General features: G+C 39.9%; 1 protein-coding gene across 1 annotated transcript; it reads right to left on the reverse strand.

The window, feature by feature from the left end:
* Nucleotides 1-852: 852 nt before the first annotated feature.
* Nucleotides 853-23,983, reverse strand: ulk1b (unc-51 like autophagy activating kinase 1). The gene is made up of 27 exons (XM_034123114.1): nt 23,330-23,983; nt 22,339-22,431; nt 21,775-21,816; nt 18,565-18,597; nt 16,917-16,953; nt 15,384-15,557; nt 14,273-14,346; nt 13,857-13,958; nt 13,293-13,351; nt 12,737-12,819; nt 12,540-12,590; nt 12,044-12,135; nt 11,758-11,920; nt 11,587-11,641; nt 11,399-11,485; nt 10,875-11,018; nt 10,624-10,772; nt 9,670-9,923; nt 9,340-9,545; nt 8,822-8,943; nt 7,177-7,302; nt 6,396-6,580; nt 5,392-5,576; nt 4,762-4,880; nt 4,502-4,659; nt 3,562-3,697; nt 853-3,480 (listed from the first exon to the last, which is right to left on the reverse strand). The coding sequence occupies exons 1-27, from the start codon at nt 23,417-23,419 to the stop codon at nt 3,425-3,427; spliced, it is 3,075 nt and encodes a 1,024-aa protein (XP_033979005.1). The 5' UTR covers nt 23,420-23,983; the 3' UTR covers nt 853-3,424.
* Nucleotides 23,984-24,338: the final 355 nt, after the last annotated feature.

Genomic DNA, 24,338 nt, shown 5'->3' on the forward strand with positions numbered 1-24,338 from the left:
AGGTTTCTTCCATTTTTCCCCATTAACTGTGGGGTTTCTTTGGAAGTTTTTCCTTGTACGATGTGAGGGTCCAAGGATAGAGGGTGTCGTATTGTCATACTGATATTCTGTACAAACTGTGAAGTTCACTGAGACAAATGTAACATTTGTGATATTGAGCTATATAAATAAACATTGATTGATTGATTGATAAACTATGGTATATTTACAGATTAGTTGGGGACACTGTAAATGATCACTGTAGTTTCACATCCAAAAACAACAATATTTTTTCTACAATTCAGGCTTAGAGGGAATTGATAGTGCCGGGCAAGTAGATAGCAACAGGTGTTAGAGGCTACATAAATTAATATATTACCTGTTGTAATTGCATTTTGTCACTGGCAATCCAACAGGGAACTGAAGTTAATGTGGCTTCCTGGATGTGAGGAAACAAACACATAAGAGTATGCTTAAGTAAATGACAAGCAGAAGCCTAAAGCTGACATGTGACTCGTAATAGGGTGTCTAACCTTGCCGACACTAGTCCTATATGCACTATCCAAGTTTAATTGGTTTGAGCGTTGGGATTACTAGTTCAGCAACAGGACTGTACCTGTTTTGCCAGCCTACGTAGAACATTATTCCATAGCGGTGAGGATTCATTTAATTTAAATACTTGTAATTGGGATTCTTTCAATCTAAATCAATGCATCTGAGATTTCCAAAATTGGTAGGTTCAAGTTGAAGTGTACAAAATCATACCATTTCCCCAGCTCTAGAGAGGCTTAGGAATTCTAATTTAATCTTCTGTTAAAGTAAACTTAAATATCCATAACCGAGGTGACATGGCAGCAAAGAAAACTCACTTCATCCTAAATAATCTTTACTTTATTCATGTTGCAACTCAAACAGTAAAGGTTACACCACACACAGGGACACTGAGATTGTGTGTTTGTCATACATGACAAGAATAAAATGCTTTGCAACAGTCAGAGACAATATGGAGGATCAGCAGAAAGCCAATTCTTTGGAAATGTAATGATGGTACTGTTCTCTCCATGCCTGCAGCGTCATATATACATTAACAATAACTTAATTTACAATATTTACAGGTAATACAGAAAGTGAAAACACAAAATTAAAACAGGTTTTTTAGCATACAAAACAAATAATACAAATCAATGACCAATCTATTCTGAGAGTGCACACATTACACTTCATTTTATCTTTCTGTGGTACTTTAAACAGGAGCTGGTGGGGCGTCAGTATTTTGTAATAATTATTTCAACGTCTGCACAAATTATCTTTATGGTGCTTTTGAGTCCTACCCAAGATAATCCTTCGAAGGATGGCCAATAGTAATGATTGTAGGGAACATTACAAAGTGACACATGCATCAGTTTTATAAAGGTAAATTGTGATCACCATTACAAAGTGACTGAACTGAACAGCGTGTGTAAGAGACAGAGAGGCTGTAGGAATGTAGACTCACACTAAAATAACACACAAGATGATCTCGGTAGACCTATAAAAATGTACCAAAAAGCGATCTGACAAAAGGCCACAAAGCAAATACACGTTATGTATATTTCGATAAATCTTCACCAAGGAAAAAAACATTTCCTCCGTTCTGTTCTGCTGACAGTGCTACTATACTGGCTTCATAAATAAATATCTTAAGCCCTTTCCACAAATCAATATCATCTTCTCAAATGTTCTCTTAGTCACCATCTTGAATAACAACTCATTCACACCTTGTCACAGAGCAATTGGTTCTGTACAGAACAAATCCCACTGTCACTCAATACACCACATATCATTTCAAACATGCATGCATGCACACAAGCTTATCTTTGACCAACGTTGACCCTTCCCATTTGCCCATGACTTAGGGGAGTAAATGTATCCTCTTGAGATATAGCTCTAAGGTCAATGAAACACAAATATTAAAACACTAGCACTCCAAATCAACAGGTCACTTTTTTAAAATAAAACACAATCGCCAAACTCTGACTACTCCAAACACAACACAATGGATGTAAAACTTTTTTTCAGTGTAAAGTATTTTTTTCCCCTCTTTCTTCTTAAAGCAATCTTTCTAAGGGTTCATAGCTTATATCTCTCTGTCAGCATTCTCACATCTAACACACCTCTAAAACCTTTTGACAGCAACTAAAACACAACTGCAATAAAAGTATGGAATAGAAATCTCTAAATAAGCAAATCTGACTAAAGGTATCTATACAAAAAAAAAAAACAGGACGCGTTTAGCATGTTCCACTCAAAATCGTCCCATACAGTACTTAAACAGTGCAAAAACATTCAGACGCTAAACGCGGGGTTTACAATTGACATAAATTAACAGTTTCTCTCCTTTCAGCACTACATTCAAATGTGATTATACTTGCTGAACTCCGACATGATTGATGAACGACACATAAGGAGACAGAATACGAAGTTGTGTGAAGACATTACCAGCAACGGTAGCAAAAAAAAAAGCTTCTGTATACCTGACGAACACATCCCAGGTTATTGCAACATATTTAGTAAGATTGTATTCAGGGATGCTTACACACCAGCTGGAATAAAAGCTATATTTTGCATGTAGCAGTGTGGTAGTGAGTGTTTTCTGGACCCATCTTCTGCTGTAATACCTGCCACCATTTAAGAAAACTCAATCCCGTTTATATCATTGTTTCAATGATTGATTATTGTCTGTTACATAAGGAAGTATAGAATTGGTAAAGTGTCAAACAGGGATCTTTTTTTCCAAACCAAAGATACTTACAACAAGTTTAAAATAACACAAAAGCAAAACTACAAATATTTTGGCAACAGATTGGTTATACGCTTGTATGCGATTCCTGCCACCAACTGTATTGTTGCTATTTTAAATTTCCTCCAGCAAAGCAAGTAATAATTAGATAAATAACAGTCAAATGAATTCAAGGAAAGCAAACAAGGGGTATAAGACAAATTATGTTTGTTGGCGTATTTTTCTCCAGCAACGGATACGGAAGAAGATACATTTGTCCATAAAGATTTTTGAATATTTTCCCATCTAAGAAAGCTTTCTGTATGTGGATATGCGACTACTTGGCGATAAATGCTCCGGCGGGTGTCATCCTTAGTCCCTTGGAAAAACATTTTCAGCACCAGGAGCAGAGTCCTCTACCCGTAGGCGACAGCGCAGACATTCTTTCACAGCACAAGTGCTTCATGTCCAACACCGGAACAAGTTTAGTGCCGGTGTAAGTCACTGCCACTGTCCAAAGCTTGAGATGAATGGCAAGCCATTAAAAGTCGAGCCGTGAATGTTCAGCAAAAGTGAAGCCTTGTGGTTTTCTTGTGAAATCTAAAGCATTTCTAAGGGAAAACCACAAGATGTGGGTTGAGATTTGATTCGTTGATAATATGCAGGGTGACATCACTCCAAGAAGTCTCAGACACATAGTCCTGACTGCAAAGCTGTGAGGCGCCGCTCAATACACTCCTTACCTGCAGATACAAAAGGAGAACAGTTAAAATGTCTCTTTTTTTCAGCAGGAACATTACAAATAGGCTGATAGACATACTCACATTTGCTAACTCTGAGGATGTCTTCCTGTTCAGTGAGCAGCTGAGACAGACCCTCCATCAGCAGCAGAGCTTTATGGTAACGCAGCACCGACGCCTCCCCCTGGTGGAACATCTCGTCCAGTGCAGCCGTCTGAACCTGACGCCACACCAGGATGCTCAAGTTAATAACCTAAATCTTGACTTTTAACATCCACATGCCTGACAACATATACAAATGTAACCACAGAATGCAAAACCTGTTATGAAACACTAAGAAGCCATTACTTTAGTGGCTTTTCAATATTCGTGTAGAGATAAAGGGAGCACATCACTTTGGAAACAAAAGACTGGAGCCTAAGACAAAGAGACATGATATATTTGGACTTACTTAGATTTAAAAGGAATAATGTCAGATATTTGTATTTAAATAGGCAAAATGACCATTGATTTAGCCTATTGCCCATCTTATATTTTTGCAGTATTAAAACAAATCAGGGATCTGTGGGGACATGGCCGGAAAAAAAGCTGCATTAATGTACTACTTATGTAGAAAATAATAATTCCCACGGCTTTGGTTTTCTATTTAAAGAGGAACATGAGTTGATTTTTATGAGGTAGTCAAAAAAAATGTAACCCCATGTTTGCCAATTCTTTGAGCGTGGATCAGTTTAAAATTAAAAATGGTTAGTTGGGCCTCCCCCAGACCTGTAGTATTGAACACATCTGCAGTAACCACCAGTTCTATACCAGTCCTGGTTGATTTAGCCATACTCTATGTATGGCTAAATCAACCAGGACTGAAATGTAACGATTACCACATTGAAGTTTGTAACACATGCTAGGATTTTTAATTAGCTGGATGTCCACAGATAGAGTATCTAAATAATTCCGCTGTGGCCTGCTGGTCAATAATCCCTTATCTCCTCGGGTTCCCTACTGTCTCATTTTCCGCCCGGCTTACCATCTGCACGGTGTGGCTGAACAGCAGCCGTTCAGCTGTGATGGAGCTGATTTGGTCCATTAGGCGGTGCTTCCTGGAGAAGAAGCGCTCCAGCCGGGTGCTGAGTGAGCGACAGGAAGCCACACTGGACTTGTACAGTTCATTCAGCCTCTTCACAACTGTAGGCAGACAGAGATGTATTTTAATATGCTGTACTTTGAATTTTATGGTAGTACAAATATATATATATTAGAAGTGTTATAAAATGAAATGCCTCATACTTTGTTTGACAGTAGAGGATGGGTAGAGTGTGCCTTGTTTAACTCCCTCCATGGCTGTGTGTAAGGCATTGGACAAGAGCTCTGCAGTCTTAAGGTAGAGAACCAGCTGTTCTGCATGACTGAGGAGAAACACACACACACACACACACATTACTTAACATTCCATTATAAATTGAGAAATGAAATACAATGAAGTCAAATATGTGATAGCAGATGTAGCCGCTATATTTCATCTAAACAACTGGCTAGGGGTGCATACAATATTTCGGACCTAATTTTCATTAGGTAACACACTGCCCATTTTAAAACCTGTTTACAGTGTGTTTTTCCAAAAATATAAAAGTTCATCCTTTTCTTTCCCTGCATTCCAACTCTACAAGCAACCACTGCATGAGTTAGTTGTTTTTTATGTTTATGGCTTCGTTTGATCTGTCGGAAGAAATACATTTATGCTAACAAATCTTGCGTCAGACCAAGCGTCAGATTTGTTTCAGTCAATACTCCAGAGTAGGCTCCATAAATATTGTACTTGACAGGCCTTTTCCCTAATTTCGAACATTAAAAGACGCTTTTCTCCCAGGGTTGTCCACACTTTTAGACGGTATCACTGCCATCAACAAAGAGCCTTACCTCCACTCTCTGCTCAGAGAGCTTATCTGGTCTGCTACCAGGCTCTGGGGCTGATGGAGGGAGGGATGACAAATGTCCCCCTGCTCCTCAAACAACACCACCCCACGGGCTCCGGCCACCTCCATCAGACAGCGGGCGAAATCCAACGTGAAACGCAGGCTTTGCACAGTGTCTGTATGCTCCTGCTGCACTCCGACACACGCAGGGAGAAAAAGGGAGACAGCCACAGAGGGAAAAGAGGAATAATTTAGTTATTTTTAAACAGTGGACTGTTACTTTGACAGACGATGCATTCAGACTGTATTGGTTAAACAAACACAAGCATTAACACGAGACAGCTTGGCAACAGGTAAGGGATATATATTTACTATCTGCAAATTAACACAGATAACCGGCATTAACACACTATGACACTATGATGGAGCAAATAATAAGCATTAACTTCACATCATATATTTTCCATAACTATTTTAGTTTTGTGTGTAAAGGAAATAAAATCTTGGCTGAATCTTTGTGAAACGCCTATGGAGTTAGAGTTTAGCCAATAAAGGAATATTTATAAAAAATGACTTTTTTGATAAGGGTCCCCCCTTAGTCACTGCTGCTTGAACACGTGACCCTATAAGACCACAAATATATTACATTGGACAAATAAGGACGGTTAATAGAGTAAACTACATATCTAAATAAAAAAAGAACAGCTGAACAATGATATGCATTATTTTGTATGACAAAAGAAAACCTAATGGTGCTATTTGGCTGCATTTCATTATTCCACTCTCTGATTCCACCTTAAGAACTGTTTCCATGATTACTTGAACTAAAGACCCTTCAACTTTACAACGCTCGTTTGACATTTCTCTCAGAGTCCACGTTGTCAAGAGGGATTAAAACATTTTGGTTTTGTAAGTCATTGCTGTATAAATACATAGAAAACACAGGATCTAAAAAGGTGACTGCCCTTGCTCTACTTTCCAGAGCTGTGTATAAAACATTCTTCTCACCTCCATCAGCGTCTCCTCAGGCAACTCAGGAGCCTCAAAGGTTACATGAGCGCCCATGTTGGCAGAGATAGGATCAGTGAAACTGTAGCGAGGATTTGGAGGGGCCTCAAAGCCGTCCAGTAAGGTGCCCGTCTGGGGATGGCGGCTAGTGAAGGAAACTGCGGGGCTGATTGAAGTGAACGAGCCTGTAGGGGTCGGAGAATTCGCTTTTTAAATATCAAATGTATTGGATATATCCATTGTTTTTCATCAAATTCCATGCATTTCGATCTCTATACAATAAAACATCAAATCTAAACGGACACCAATTGATAATACATTGAAATAACCGGGTTTTGATTGCATTTCTACCAACTATGTTGCTGTTTTGTTTTTGGCATTCAAACATGTTGCTGACCGCTGTAATGAGTGGAGATGAGTTTCTAGTTAATGATCAACATCTGCCAGGAGTTACATGGATTTTTCTTCATAAGAAACTCTAAGTACCAATTGGAAAATTTGGTATTTGCAAACAACACTTATTTGGGTTATTACTCCCTAAATGTTGCTACATATCTCCACAGTTGAGCCTAATCGAAAAATAAAAATAAAATCAACCTTTTATGCTTGCCTGCATGATACTAAATTAAGTTTCCATGATAGAAAATGAAAGTAATAGCTTTCACAGGACTCTGTTGTATGATGTGCAAAGCATAACACTGAAGCTGCTGAGTGGAATCTGATCCCTGTTGCTTGCAGATATTATGCAGAATTGAGCAGTGCTAGGATGCGCATGTGTTACCTGAGTATTTCCTTTGTCTGGAGGTATGAGGGGGGGTGCTGCCACTGGGGGGAGAGCCCACGGTAAAAACCACCTGTGCTGGGCTGATGGAGCCAGGTGCAAAGGATGCCCCACCACCGGGGGGCACTAGAGGGCAAAAAAGAGCAAAGATTAAAAATAGGAATAGGTATATCATATTATTAGGGATGCTCCGATCGATCGGCCGCCGATCGTTATCGGCCGATATTCACTCTCGGCCGATCGATCGGTGCGCACTATAAAGGCCGATCAGGAGAGCCGATCGCATGACGTAAAACACATGACACTTTTCTCAGTGCGCGGCAAAACAAGCTCGCCAAAATGGCTTCACTAGTCTGGCAGTATTTTAAGGTGTCCGAAAAAGACAATAAAATATGCGGTATGCAACGTGTGTGAAGCAGAAATCCTGCAGCTCTGCCCGCTGTGACGTTCTGTTTATTCTTCACTGTCGGGTCACTCATTACTGGATCAGTGAGCTGCATGAGATACTGACAGGCTGTCAGGAGAGAGAGAGGGAGAGAGAGGAAAAGAGAGCGCTTCCGCTCATTTCTCCCGTGTTATTATCCAAAGTTAATGTAAACTTGAATAATGTAGCCTACTTCATTTGAATGTAATAATTTAGTGGGAATGCTGATACAGCATTCCAACTATATGTTCTTCTACGGACAAAATTATTATTATTCAATGGAGAAAATCTTCAGACTTGAACAATCTTCATGCGACTTCAACTGCTAACTCACTTTTCATTTTGGTCATTTATTCTCATTTTGGTCATTTATTCTCATTTTGGTCATTTATTCTCATTTTGGTCTCTCTCTCTCTCTCTCTCTCTCTCTCTTTCTCTCTCTCTCTTTCTCTCTCTCTCTCTCTCTCTCTCTCTCTCTCTGCCCAAAACCGTTTGGTAACGATGCAGCCATCGACGCATCTAAGCATATTATGGGGTGTCATCAAATGCCGTTGCCATGGCGACAGATCATTCGCCATCAAGTTAGTTCAAAAGTTTGCAGTTCAAATATTCTGCTGCTTTTACTTTCTTTTCTTCACTTATCACACATTCACGCCCCCAGTGTTCATGTATCATTTCAATCTAAGTTCTTCACTTTCTTCTTACACATTACATTTCAGCATAGCAGTTTAGCGTCAGCTTTTCAGCATAAAGCATTCCCACTAGCAATTTCTTCAGGAATTGCATTCTCTAGTTATGTTAGTTGTTGTTTGTGGAAGCGCATCATGTATTGAAAAATGTATCTGAACTTTACGATCCGTTACGATTATAAACTGAAGCAATATAAAAATGAGCCCCATTAACTGAGTTTTAAACATCACTTTAAATGGAAGATCCCCATAGCCCCCACCCACCCTATGATCGGATCGGCGATCGGTATCGGCCGATACTGATTCCGGTGATCGGCAATCGGCCCCAAAATCCCTGATCGGAGCATCCCTACATATTAATAACACTTTTTCATAGTCCTGAAACTGGAAAAGTGCTAAATAATAGGCCACACTGTATTTCATAGAATCTTCTAGACTTCTAGACTAGACTAATGGAAGAAGCCACATAAATAAACACTCATCCTAAATCACATATATATGTTGGTTTATGGTAATCGATAAGAGTTCCTACCGGTTATGTCTATGGCTTTTTCAGAGGTCAGGTTCTCGGAGCTGCCTCTGTCACCCAAGGGTCCACCTGGGCCGAAAGCAGCCATCAGCAGCATGTCAGACAGACGACCTGCACTCTGAGACCTGCACCGGAGAGACAGGAGACACATGGAAGGAAAAAAAACAATAAGAATAAGGCAAAACTCTCTTTAAATATATATATAATTTGTTTTAATAAATGCTTATTTTATTCGTTCCTTTAATTATGTACCTATTGCCTTGCTAGCTGTATTTAACATCCATTCTATCCACCCCATTAGGTTCAATCATAACCATGAGAAAAATGAATTAAATGTGCTACCAAAATGTGATGCAAAGAATAAAAACTAAGATAAGCATGGTTTAAGAATGAAAAAGATAGAAACATTTCAAACATTTTGCAGTCCTGTCCTGTCTTTCCTGTATATGTGGGTCATCATGTTTTTCTGGATACACAGCATCAGTATGGTAAATCTAACAAACAGAAGACAAATATTTAACCTTCCAAAGCCCTTGGCATCATCACTCAGTCTGTGGATGCAGTGGGCAGGCTGGTTGCCCTGTGTACGTGCTTGTTGTCCTGCGTCCCTGAGCTCTGGGGGGGCCGTCCTGCTGCAGGGCGGGCCGAGGACCAGACCTTGCTGTGTCAGGAAGGTCACGAGATTGGTGGAGCTAGGAGCCTTGGGGAATTCAAAAGGAGGGATGGTCTGAGGAGAGAGAAAAGGCAGACAGGGGAGAATCGCCAGAGGTTTGTTTAAGCTGTGTTCCTTTTCTTGTTCAGTGCATCTCAAGAGATTTACGTTCTATTTCAGTAAAGAAGTGCTGACTCACCCTGGAAGGTGAGCCCAGGATGGTGGGGAGGGGGCTACGCTGCATCAGCTCGCTGAGTCTGGGGGACGAGTGCAAAGGGCGGACAGTCATCAGAGTCGTAGAGGGGGCCACCACCGGGTCTGAGTGCTGCTTCCTGATCTTGTGTCTCACACCACCACTGGCGCCCTCCAACAAACAGGGGGCGCTGTGGAGCCGCGTGCCCAGGCCTGCCGACCGCGGCTGAGAAGTCTGCCGAGCTTCGATGAGCTGAGGAGCTGTGGGACAGACCAGTGTTTTTTGTGTTAAGACAGCAGGTGGCATCGCAAAAATGGAATGTCAGACAGGACGACAAAACAAGAAATCCAACAAGAGACAGCGGAGAAAACGGCCACACTCCCCCGCTGCCCTTCTGCATGTCCAGACAGCGATAGACTGTGACAGCATGAGGCACAAACGAGCTACTGGTGGTGACAAGGAGAGCGTTTGTGTAGGAAGTCTGTTCATTTTCTCCATCAATGGAGGCTGGTTCTTTTATTCTCCCTCAATGGTACAGTTTATATAGCCTTTTCTAGTCTTTGCAACCACTCAGAGGGCTTTACAACAACACCACACGTCAAGTCAGCGAGGTCCCCTTCACACACACATTCATACAGAGGCATTTACCCACAGTTGGAGAAATGTGGGGTTTTTGCTCAATGACACTTGGACATGTTGACTGCAGGGGTCGGGGTTTGAAACACTACTTGGTCTACCTCCTAAGCCACAGCCACACAACTTTAAAAACTACTGACCATGTTGAGTCAGAGAAGCCTTCGCAAAACCCTATTTCCCTCTTTCGTTGAAGACTACAAGAAGTCAAACTGGTTTGAAATCCCTGATCGCTCTATTTGATTAGCTTTTAATAAATCAATCAAATGTAATAAATAAAAACTGTAGTATGGAGAAAGCTGTGATATGTATCTATTGATGTGCTACCTTGAGGAGAGAGCTGGAAAGGTCTGGCTCCTCCCAGGGAAAGTCTCCGATTGGTTGCAACTACTGCTTGTCCGTAAGGTGGTGACAGCCCGGGCCGGGCAAAACCCAAAGAGCTTCCGCTGCTGCATCGGCGCACTGGTGGAGACAGCCTGATAACAAAGAGATTATGAGTCACCCCAGCCAATTTAAGATATGGTAATACAAATATATAAATATATATTTGGCAGTGGGACTTGTTTGGGGATACAGACCGTGGGGAGCCGTCCTGTTTCGGAGAGTTGAGGTTCTGCTCCATGCGCTGGTAGTTGTGGACCTGGGTGGGGACTGGGATAGGCAAGGACTGACCGTGGTTTCCATAGCTACCACTGTTGTTACTTCCCGAGAACTCACTGGGCCTGCCAACAACAGTGAGAAGAACAGAGAGTACAGAGGGAAACTGTTAGACATGAGGGTTTATGTGCTTAACACTTTTAACAGGAATGAGTACACCAAATATTTTGGAGAAGAAACATTCTGTTAATGACAAAACTCGTACAATAACTGTGTGTAAAACATTTCAAACACTGCAAGTGTGTGTGGTAGACATGAAATTATTTTAAGGTAAAGACATGTAATTTACAAGGTATCACAGAATTTGATCTTCTTAAACAGTAGCTGTTTAAGAAGGCGTTGTTGCTTCTTCTTCTACCGTTTCTTTTACCAACCATTTTGTTTAAATCTTACAGTGTCTACCACTTGTATCCCTACAGGAAAACATTGAGCTTTGTTCTGTTACCTGACAGGACTTGGAGATCCGCTGTAGGAAGGCGAGTGTGGTGGGGTTTTGACTTGGCTGCACAGACCAGCAGAAGCCAGAAGAGAGCTGATAAAAAGCAATACATTGAATTATGGTCACACAGCTACAGTGAATAATTAAAAAAACAGATAATGACAGTCTTTGAATAAACAATGCTTGCTCCTTACCTGCTGTTCATCAAGCTGTCAGGCAAAACTTTACTCTCACATGGCAACTCTACCGCTGAAAAACAGAAAAAAACATTTAGAAACTGACCAAAAAAGGTGATATAATAATAATATAGGACTATGCACAGCTTCATTTGATAGTTAAGTAGGAATAAATAAATGTGTTCTTACTTGTTAAGTTAGCAGGCACCATAACAAAGTCATCTGTGTCACAGGAGGAGTTCTTGCTGCTGCCGCCCCCTCCAGAGGAGTCCTTGAGGAGAAAACCAGCGGCCTCCTGGGTAGGGGAGGTCAGAGCTTTGGCACGCACATGCTGAACCTCAGCAAGAGACTGCTGCAGGGAAAAGACAGAGAAACTTTAGAAGATAAACTCATGATAAGAGCAAATAGTCTGAGAAGAGCCTTTGTACAGACAGACAAACAATGAGGAGATAATACAGATATAATAAACTCTAACCGGTGGTGAGGCGAGGTGCGAGGTGGAGGAGCTGCTACAGGAGCTGGCCGAGGCAGAGCTGGGGAAGCAGGTCATGGACACGGTAGGAGTTGCTGTAACAAAATGCAACCTCGTGAAACTCAAGGATATGCACAGAGCTGTATGTGGGAAACATTCAATGTGAACAGAACTGTTGTTTGTTTACAAGAAAAGCCTACAGGGCAAATATGAAGTAATAAGTCCATGGTGTTTCATGTTAGACACACTATGTTGTTGGATCTAGTCCTTTATCAGGATAACAGCATCACTTATATGGAAGTGACAGTCTGGGTATTATTTCAATCTTATTTCCAATTTTTTGAAAGAGATCTTTTTGCATGTTTTTATAGAATATAAATAATGTTTATGACTTTAGAAGTGCAAGACATTTTATGTATATATACACAATATAGTCCTGTATTTCAGAGTATTTTCCAACAAAGCTTTATTAAGAAGTGCATTGTTTATTGTTACTTACTCTTTTTCATGGATGAGCTAGCCTCCAGGAAAGGATGAGAAAAGAACTCATCTACCAACAACACAAGAAGAGCTTGAATTAGCAGGAGGAAGTCAAGCAGAGCAGTAATAGGTACATAGATACAGTCGTACACAGGAACATGTGTTACACTTGTTGTTTAATTTAGTAAGCAGTGTAGGTATTTTTCATTGACTAACCAAAGTCCATGCGGTCCTTGTGGTTGCGCTGCAGCAGGCCCAGCAGCAGGTGCCTCAAATGGCTTGAAGTCTCTCTGGGAATGCTGCAAACAAATGAAAATCACAATCAGTGTGTTCTGCTGTGCATGGAAATAACTCAAAAGGTTAAAAAATACAACAGAAGATTGTAATTGCACATACAGCAACAACTCGAGCTTCGCTTTGTTTACTATTTGTTTATACTAGATGTGTATATTCTGAAGAAAATGTAATTAATGATAACCTTTTCAGAACACATATTTCTGCAGGAGACACATTTATTTTGTTAATATCACTGTAGGAACACAAACACTATTTCAAAGCGTATGGGGCCTCTGAAATGTTTAGGTCAGGGTTTCACATTCCCCTGGTTCATTTATTCCGAAGTTGTATCTCAGCAAAGTTTGTAATTTCTTCAGAAATGTTCAATTTAAAAACAATGCAGGACAAAAAAGATAAATGTCACTTTGTTTGTTTTTTTTTGCCATAACTTTTGTCATTAATAAACAACATTTTTCGTCTCACTGTTACTCCTTACTTGGGGCTGAGAGTCTTGTTTTTCTCATAGAACATCCGGAGGTCCTGGGGACTGCTAGCCTGAAAAAAGTCAGAGATGAAACAATAAATGTCTGCTCCAATCATTTGAGTAAATAGACTTTATCTAAAGTTTTAAAATGCAGGTCAATGAAACAAAAAGAGAAACTACTTTCAGAAATGCTGCCGGACCAGTTCAGACATTTTGTAAGATAATATGTGTGTGATCTTTCTAAAAGTCCTTAAAGTTAGCTGCAGCAAATTGCTTGTTTTTTGGAACCAATCACATGATCCAGAGAGAAAAGAGAGTCTGTTTGAGAAAATTAGATAAACTAAACTGTGACAAGATGGAAAACATGTTCGAGTATGATTCAGCATGGCTTTGGGCACTTAATTCTGCTACTATTTTTAACACGACTGCATCTGTTTTCCATCATTTCAATCTTTTTGTCCTCTTGGCAAAACAGGCATACATAAATGTAAAGGCCATTAAAGAAATCCGGATTATTGTCGTTTCATCGTTTATGTAAACAAATGTAAAAAAACATGATCGTAATTGTGTGTTTACCTGAAAAGGAGCCTTTCCAATCAGACACTGAAACACGATGGTTCCTATACTCCACAAGTCAGCTTTGGCATCGTAGGTTTGGGACATGATCACCTCAGGAGCCTGGTGAAGAGAAAAAGGGATTGTGAGACTTTAGGAATGCTTTCATAAACAATTAAAGAGATAAATAAGTTTTAAGGACTGTCTTCGGCCAAGATATTCAAATAAAACATTCTGCATTTTCACATGGAACATTTTAGCAATTATAAAGTTTGTATGGACGAATAACACCTTCAAAGTATCCTTTTTTTGTTTGTAGCAGTTTTCAGAGTGAAAACATAAAAGTCAGTGAATCTGTATTTTCTCAAGCAAAACCTTTGCATATGCTGCCCTTTATTTTCCATCCCATCTCTGCATAACCTACAAAGAGTGCTTACCATGTACATCGGGGACCCGCAGAGCGTCGCCGCCATCATGTTGCTCTGGAGGTACCTGGCAAAGCCGAAGTCCGCTGCGGAGGGAAAATGTGCAGATGCTGAGACTGAACAACAAAAGGAAACAGTTGCAGGAAATAAAAATCCCAAGTGCTTCAAAAAAATATGTATTTATCTGCATGACAACGCAGCACACTGGAGTTTATACCTCCAGGGAGTCGCGGCTGAATAAAACACTTTTGGCTTTCCTCTACATAGACAACAATTTCTGTGTCGCTCATTATATTACATTTTGACACTCGACAAAAGGAAAGATCCTTGAGCATACAGTCCAACAAACCAAAAGAATAATCTTGCAGTAATCCGTCTGCCACCGTGGATGTGCCTGTGTGCCAGTACCTGCTTCAATGTGGGCACAATGAAGTATGAGTCGCTGTGTGTTGGTGTGAATGTGCACGTTTTCCCAGAGTAGTGAGGATAATCACATTCTGCAGTGACTCCAGTCCCACAGGGCAATCAATACTCTCCAAAGGAACAAGAAGTAAACGGCTTAAGGATTAGCAGCAGGGTTTCCAAACCGCCGAACAACACGCACTCGCTCTCTGTGCTCAGTTCATTTCACTTCTCATTACTTGTTTAGGGTCAAATCAGCCATTCTCGCAACTGATGACACATGAATCATATCTGTTCATCTGTCTTGGTGTTTGTTCAATAGTGTTTAATCAGGGGGGGGAATAACATCGCTAAGGGAAAATGTGCAATTATATATATATATATATATATATAATCCAATCAATTTTCTCCAACCAGTTTACTCTTATTATCTTGGTGGAATCAATTACCTTGGGGAAATTATTATTAGGTCCTGTTGCAATAAAATACCCTGAAAAGAGCTTTACTTCAGCGCTGGGATTTACATGTGCTGCATGAGATTCAATTCGGTTTTTTTTGCTCCTTTTTAATGCTTTTCCAATTGAATCCTAATGTAGAAACCACAAGTCTCATCACTGAAATGTGAAAAATCTCAAGAAGTTGACAAATCAAACAACATTTGTGGGAAAATATTCACATGGCATGATGGCCTGTTCTCACACTTTAACACCATGGAACATACCGATCTTGATGCAGGTGTTGTTGGAGTGCGACTTGCGTCCTGCTGGGTAGGAGAGCAGGATGTTCTGGGGCTTGAGGTCCCGGTGGATTATGCCTTTGCCCTGTAGGACCCTCATGGCCCCTGCAATCTGCTGCAGGAAAACCCGGATTGTGTCCTCACTCAGCGTGCCTTTGGCTGCAGGGAAACAAGGTGATGTAAGTGAACTTTTGTATGCTACAAGTGAACAGCATGATTTATTGATGAAGCACTTTTGCAGGTGGGGTTATAGTAGACACATGGGGACTTTTACATAGAAAAACTAATATAATTTGAAAAATCTAACAAATCTTAAAGTCAAATCATGTTATTTGAAAAGACAACATCTCATTTTAACATTTTTTAAATATCTCTCATGTGTATTTCTCGTTCCCAACATGACCCCACTGCCACCTATAGCTCCCCATCTCTTTCTTCCCTCCAGTCATCTCCCTCATCTCACTGTGGTCCAGTATGTTTCTATATGATAGTCCCTCCCTTTTCTAAAATGTCTCTGTGACTCCACCTCACTTCCAGGCGACTTTTTTAAGCCAGACTCAGGCTTGACTAGGGCCAGGAATAAAACGTTTTGACCACAGTGGGAAGTGTAGACAAAAACAGGCAAGCAGAGGCTATAACTAGAATGTGTTCCCTATTTAATCTCTGTGTACCTGGCAGACAAATTTAGCAGCTGGAGCTAAAATGATTCAGCTACACTGGGAGGTTGATGTCTTATACCACTCTACCTACACATACAGATAAGTTGAGTGCACTAGCTAAACAGAGCTTTGAAAATTATGATAAGTGACAAACCAAGGCAGAATTGTAGACCAGAATTCTCCCATTGCGTTAACATGGTGTTGAATATTTGCAAGAGGTGTTGTACTGTGTGTATGTGAAGTATGTCTCATGTATATGTATATATGCCAAGACATAGGAATACAGCAGGGCAGTTTTAAGATGTGTTCTGATAACACAGCATGTCAAAGACTATTTTAAGCCTGAGGTCGTCCAAAGCTCCTCCAGCACCAAATCTGTCTCTGTATTTAAGGCTTTAGATAAAAAAAGGCAGGTTTCTGCGGTCATACAGGAAGGAATTATGGACTGAATGGCAGACTTACAGAGTATTTATTAAAGTAAAGTGGGTCCTTTTTATATGCACTTCTTGGCAGATATAACAAAGCTGAAAAAAAGTCTTTCTCTTCTTCTACTTGATGTCTTGACCGGCAGCTCCTGTCTAAAGATAATAATTTGAGTACTTAGCTTTAATTGGTCACTTGTAGCGTTTTTCATTATAGGAATGTAATATTGTTCTCCTGTTGGGCATTTTGAGTGTTATGATTTATGATCTTGGCTTTGAGACAATAAAAAGAGGCATTTAAAAACTGTTTTTCATACAGAATGAAACCACTTTGTTGCCGACGAGCAACAAAGACGACACTTTCACCATCAGTTCAATAGATTTTTCTACTGAGAAGCACCTGAAGCTTTTAGTAGATTAATAGATGTACTACTTACAGTGTAAATAATCAGCAAGGTCGCCACCATTGCAGTACTAGGAGATAAAGAGGAAATGAAGGAGAGGGAGAAGAAAAGGAACAACATTAGTACACACACAGGTAACACTGAGGGCTGATAGGGAAACTATAAAGCAAAAGAGATCCGAGCAGTGATTTGCTGAAGAGTGATGCGTTTACAGATGTGTACCCTCGCTCTCTTTCATAGCATCAATAGGACTGAGGCTAGGAGAGGTTGTTATGAAAGGTGGGGCTCTGAAAGGCTGCCTCACAAGTCATTTCCTTTTCTAAGAACCAGAGATAAGCATGAAACAATGGAGATAATGAATAGGAGTATGAGAAATGTCATTGCTGTTCATTTCAAGCTATTCTACCTCTGTGATCTCTTTCTTTGATACTGTTGTTTACCAGCACGTTTATATGTTTATGTTTATCTGAAATTGCATATACATTTGACCTGAAGACCATTTTGAAACTCTCTTTAGAAACAACTTGAACATTGTGTCGTTATTACTGTGGAAATGACCTAAACTGTTCATGGTTTGAGGTGAGGAAATTGAGGATGCCGAGTCCATTTCTGACATTTTCAAGAAAATGCCAATATTTGTACTCTCGATTTGGAAGATTTAGGAGACTCTGGATCATTTGGATTGGACAGATTGTGTTTTATTTTTTTATTGTCCACGGTAGAGATAATAATGTTGATTTTGTGCTCTCTATATCAAATAGTCGCAACACTATTCATGCTGTTCAAAATCAGCCCACCTAGAGAACAATTATGGCCACTTTCTGGTTAAAACTGCCATTACTGATCCTGAAAATGTCAGAAATGGACTCCTCAATAACCCCCAAAACCACTGCAAAATTGTCTAAAATCTTTTTTTTAATATTTGTTTACATGCCATTCATTTCAATTAACGCAGCTTATGCTAATTCTGCAAATTGCCCAACATATGCAAGTTAGCATTCTGCAGTTTCTATATGCTGGGGACCCGTACTATATATTTATATCATAAAATGTTGGTGTACTCAACACTTCCGGGTTCACTGTGCTGGCAACTAGACTATAATGTGGACTCTACATTTGGAATCTTATGCATCTGGCATGCAGTGTGAGCCATCTCAGCATGCCAGGGGTTTTGTTGTTGTTCTGTCTGAGCAAGTTTTTCTTCTTAGGTGACAAACATTACATGGATCTTGACAACATGCATTTACAGACAACCCAAGCTGGGTTAACACAAAATATATCAATACTAATAGTATGATAGGTGTAGTTTAAAATACTTAAATGTCAGAACAATAAGATCTAGCATGACAGAAAGTTCTTCTCGCCATGCCTTGTGGGAATGATCAGTATGTATAAAGCGAAATAAATAAACCGTCATGTTGACAGTTGTGTGTTGTTTCCTGGTATTCAAATGGCAACCAGGAAGCTCAAACATTCATAATGCAGTAGTTACAAGATTCACAAACAATATATTACTTGTAACATCTATGCAGTGAAAAACCGAGCAGCATTGGGCTGTTTGACCTAACAGACGTTTACCCCCCCTTAATGCCCGAGGACTCGGCTAATTATAGCCCGGGGCCTGTCAGAGCTGAGACAGTACAGCGCCGAGCAAACAAAGCCAAACAGCACAGCAGCTTACCTCCATTACCAGGTACACTGAGCTGGCAGTTTCCTAAAGAGAGGAGAGATAAGAGAGCTGGGTAAACAAACACATGTCAGGGACAGACAAAGGAGGGGACAGAGGCTACTTGTGCTCAGCCAGGGTTGCAAAAAAAAACTGCTAAGAGAAAAACTGATATTGAGAAATAAAGACAGTCTATAATAAAAAGAGCTACGTTTGTAAAAAAGTAGATCTATCTGGCACTTGGACAAAATACATTTTCTGTGGTTATGGCATACGTTTGGAGCAAATTCAAAAGAAAGCATGCCTGAAGAAATATGAAAACAAATCTACTCTGCCAAGTTCATACTGAGCCAAAAGGTGAATCAGATGTTGGCTCAGCTGTTGACAGCAATATCAAACAATCATGAGCGAGTGAGAGACAGTGAGAAGCAGTGACTGAAGAAAGATTAACTCATAAGCTCCCACAGCAATAATAAGCTATTTACTTACTAACAACTTGGATGTTTTTTTATATTGCACATTTGTGTGGTTGAGAGTTTCCAGCAACTATTTGAACATCTGTTATCAATTCCCTTCTATCCTCAGACAACCTGGCAGAAGTTGTGTAAAATAAAAACACGGTGCTGCCTGAGTGGCTGCTTGAAAAGTGCTCTTATCACATGGCAACAGATGACTGCGGACCCTCGCTCTGACCTCATCTCAGTATCATGTCGAGTCAACCAGTCAGAGGCCAGCGTGTTTTCTATAGTTCTGCTGAGTCAGGCGTTTTGAAATTGGTTGTCTTTGGCCTTACTGAAGCTGGACGGCGACCAAACACCCGCTTTCAGTCAAAGAAACAACCGTCTGGTTTCTACTGGCTGTCACTCTAACAGGGTGGCAATGCAGCAGCAAACTTCTGTTATGATTAAAAGTTTGGCGTTTCGTTTGAAATGTATCTTCATCTTATGCTAGGACTTGCTTTACAATACTGAGAAAGCCAGGTCCCGTTTCACAAGGTGGAGTATCCTCAGATAGACAGCAAAGTCTTAGTCTGTTCCCCTAAGTGTGAAATTGTTCATCTAAATACCTGCATTATTGTTGATTTATAACAATAACAAATGTTTTTCCCTAACCCTTTGCCTACGAAAATGTCAAACGTTTTTTTAACTTATGATGAGAAAAAAGCAGAACATCTTTATAATTATTATCATTTATATAGTTAAAAAAGGATAATTTGGGGGATTTTTTGCTCTTGCACAAAACCTACAAAATAGGAAGTAAAATATGTTTGGTTCTATAATGTTCAACAAAACCATTATTTGACTCCGAAACCACATTTTAAGTCGTTTAAGATAAAGACAATTAGATATGTAGAGCAGTACAAAGTAGTACAAAGTAAAATACATGTCTCTGGCGTCCAGTGTTTTCAGTTTCCTCCTGACCTAATTAGCTAACACGATCCCCTGCTCCGAACATCCACTCTGTCTGCGGTGCAACAACAAACTGTTGTGTTAGCTCAGAAAATTCCCATCGACAGAGAGGTGCCACTGTGAGTCAGTGTAGAGATAAGAGAGGGACATACTTTTGCCATTAAAACCACTTGCAAAGTTTTTCTTAGAGCTACTAATAAAAGGCCCTTGGGAGATGCTACAAAGTGACTGGAGCTAGTAGTGCTCAGCATATAAATGCATGCGTCATCAGTCTTAACTTTTTTTATAACCTATTTTGCATGATGACTAAGGCCTCTGAATAAAGGAAATAAGGATGAAAGTTCAATTAAAAGCAGTGAAATGTACAGGTCACATAATGAAGCTAACAATATCTGCTCTCATCCAGACTTAATGTAGGGTTTTAAATATAAGATTTCATGAGATAAAAATACATTAATAAAGCCCATTTGGATCTGGGTTTGAATCCGACCCATGACTCTTTGCTGCATGTAATCCCCCCTCTCTCCTCCTTTCTAAAAGCCCCCCAAAAACATATTTTCCAAAGAAAAACAGAAGTAAATATAACTGCAATATATCAAAGCTTGTGACACACAGTGACAGCAGCAACTACCGGTATGTAAAATGTATCAAAAGTGACAGTAATGCAACAGGATGTATGTTGCTGCAACACATCTCATTGTACAATGTAGTGTTGTCAGATGTTATAATAAGAATAATCTGCAGATTTTTTTAAGCAGATGGCAGCGTATTAGCCTCAGAGCTGGGTTGCGATGTCTAAATGATCTGACAGGTGTTGTCACAGTGAGCTTCACACTGGTTTCTACGCTGCAGGCAAGAACATGGCTGAGACTGTGAATTCTTATTCATCACCTTACGATGCAACACCTGCCTAGTCTGGCGCTGAGCTGAGAGGAGTATTAATATCTGCACATGTACACATGCATAGGTTTTATTGGAGCTTAACACCTCCTCTAGGCATCTGGCTCGTATCTGGAAAATGTGGCTACATGTCTGTTTCAATAAGTAGGCAAGTAAAATGTTAAGATGCTACACTTCCCAGAAAGTCAGGGAGAACAGCAGAAAGCCTATTTGACTGTAGACAGAAGGTCAACTAAGATTTATAAAAAAGATCTAATTGTGATGAATCATTATGGAAATTAAGGTATGATTTACAAATATTGGGGGTATTGATCATTTTTGCATCATTATTCTCATTATCAATGAAGGATTTTTTGTAAAATGATCATGGTGTGATTGAAGAGGATCTGTACCAAACATAGATATTTTTGTAAGTCGTAGGAGTATGAATTTCGTTTTTTAAGCCACGACTTTTATTTAAATCTTAATAATTGTACACATATTTTGCCTGTATGAATATTGCACTTTGTGTGATTTGGTGATTGCATTAGTCCATATTGCGATGTTGGTTACTGTGCAACCCAAATGTCAACACGCAAGATGCTCAACAGACCACAAAGTCAGAAATATTAACTCAACCTTTACAAAGATATTCATTACACGAAAGAGTCAACTGAAACATGCCTGAGCGTTTTTTTTTTTAGAACAAACAAATGTTGCAAAGCCTCATTTAACAAGAAGGGAAAACAAAACTGTTCAAGCTGCATGAGACAGAAGTGGGTCATGTGGAACATCCAACAGCCCATCTGCTCTGTTTCGTGAGCACACACTGAAGGGGAAAGTGGGACAATAAGAGGTGTGATAATCATGTAGCCAAACACAGGCCTAAACACTGTGCAATCAGCCTGATACCATCTGTAAATGTAGTCAAACATACCTGAAAGTCCAGTAAAGCAACAATGTTCTCATGTTTCAGCTCCTGCAGAAAATGACACACTGAAAATCAATATTTGGATGGCGTTTGTTTATTTAGTTTACATGTTTAACCTGAAAGAGATGTCTACTTTGACTTGATCTTTCCAGCTCTACTAAAATGTTGTTTTATCAAATACTTTATAGAACCTTGAAATAACATGGTTACACATTTATTTTGAGAAATGGCAGAGTACTTGAGAAATAAACCCCTGCTGGTGAGGACAGAAAGTGTCAATCAGGTCTAAGAAATGTGGTCTCAAACAAACAAACAAACAGGTGCTATAATCATCCATCAGAATACAGATTATTTCCTAGATTAATCACTCCGTTTTAAATGTTGGTAAATTGTAAAATATGCCCATTAAAGATTATCCCAAAATCCAAAGTGGAATCCTGTTTTGTATGACTATCATTCAATGATGAAGAAAACAATTAAATCTAGATATTTGAGGAGCTGCACGTTTGGCTAGTTTTGGATTAAGATTTTATCAAATGATAAATCATTTCAGCTTTACTTCTGAGTTACCTTCAGTATTTTGATCTCTTTCCCCAGCAGTGTCTGGGATTTGGCCAAGTTCTTCTTGTTTATGCACTTCACTGCCACCTCCCAGTCATGTTTCTAGAAGGAAACACAACAAAAAAACATTTTTGGTCAAATAAATGCAACGCATCATGTGTTGTATGTGTTACACTGCACCTTTGTTTGGTATATAAAGAGCTTCTGATCTGCACTATAGTACAACTGTCAGCTTCAGTCAGTTCATACAGTAAATTAGTTAAATGTTCCTGATAGATTGGGTCATTTATAAAAGAAAGGTAATTTCCCACAACCAAATGCAACTTCCCTGCCGGTGTTTTTCCTCAACTGACAGCATGTTCTAATGTTTTGCATTATGTATGCCTTGCAATTTGGGTTATTAGATGCCATAGTCCTCTGTTATTATGGATGACATATTGATCTGTGTGCCAATTTACTAATGAAGACAGGCCTATATTTCCCCGTGGGTGTATTATCTGACTTAGCAGATGTGAAATATTGCATTAGCACTGTGTAATGAAATGAATGCAAAGCTATTATAATGTATACTCTTTCCTTCCAGGTTTAGGACATGTCTCATCATGTTCTTTACTGGTCTCAGTGTGGAGCTTTCTAATGGAAACAAGTGCCTGCTGCTCTATATTTAGCCAGGATTAAGGATGTGCATCATCTGCCAAACCAGACACAAAATAAAGATTATCACAAAGGAAATGTCCGTGCATTAAGAGACGGTGTTTGCATTCATTTAAAAAGTATTTGATTCGTTTCTTCATTAACTGCCTGTTATTTTATGGAACATCCTGTCCGTGCTCCCAGGCCTCTTAAGGCCGTACAATGAAAACAAATACAACAGATGGCCAATTAAACGAGATTCACGGCTAACAATAGAACCAAACCACCTCGTTATGTTTGCAATGGAGGGCTAAGTGTATATATGTATTTGTATGTAATACCAATAAAAGTCAAGGAAAATACTCACTTCTCGGTGTCTGCCTTTGAAAACGACAGCAAATGCGCCATGTCCTATTAGGTCCTTCCGACTGAACTCAAATTTCCCCACCGTCTCCATATTGTGCCAAATTGTGTTTTTTATACTGATTACAGGAGGATAGAATGACCAGGAGGCCTCAGGTCAGCCTTCTGGATATCAAGTGCTCCTTTCTCCTCTGTCAAGTAGGGGCAGCAGCAGGGATATTCACCCCCTCTCAGACTCGCCAGGAGCTGCCTTCCTGACAACAAACTGTCCTCTTCTCTCATGTTAGCACGCACACGTAATGGAGTTTAACTCCTAACAAAGCTGTATAGTGTTTCACATCGCTGTCGACGTGACCAACACGAAGTGAGCGAACTTAAAGAGAATCGGAGTCCTTGTTGTTGCAGCTGTCTCTGACGTGCCACCTTAAAAAGGCAGCTCGCTGCGTTTTGTTTATATACAGGGCAGGGGTTCCTGTCTTCTGTCGTCTGAGGCGGTTTGAAGCGTAAATACGGCAAAGCAAACGCTGGCTGTGCACTCAAAACAAGCGTACAATGTCCAATAGTGAGAAAATATTGTAAATATTCCCGTTATGTACGTGCAATTCGCAGCTGACTCGGCAAAAGTCGTAGCATCGATGGTCCCAACAAAGCAGACGGCGACGAGCCTCTGCAACAGTGCGCATGCGCGGAGCCTACTACAGCTGTAGATGACGGCAGGCTCCATGGCTTTATTTACACAGTCTATGGTCCACAGTCATAAACGTGTTAAGAAGCGTTTTTAAAGTGTTTTGCTAGGTTAAATTATTTTATGATACAGTAAACGCCTTAGGCTTACGTAGGAAAGAAAAAATATATATATTGCTGAATAGTCTTGGATATAGTCATTGAGATAACAAACAACATTAGAATGACCCATAGTCCCTTAATGTACCTTTTTTTATGGTGCCCTCACAACTAATTTAGTATTTAACTGAACACTAGTTGAGAAAAGGACTATTATAATCATCATCATA

Source organism: Trematomus bernacchii, unplaced genomic scaffold (assembly GCF_902827165.1).
Source record: "Trematomus bernacchii unplaced genomic scaffold, fTreBer1.1, whole genome shotgun sequence".
NCBI lineage: Eukaryota > Metazoa > Chordata > Actinopteri > Perciformes > Nototheniidae > Trematomus > Trematomus bernacchii.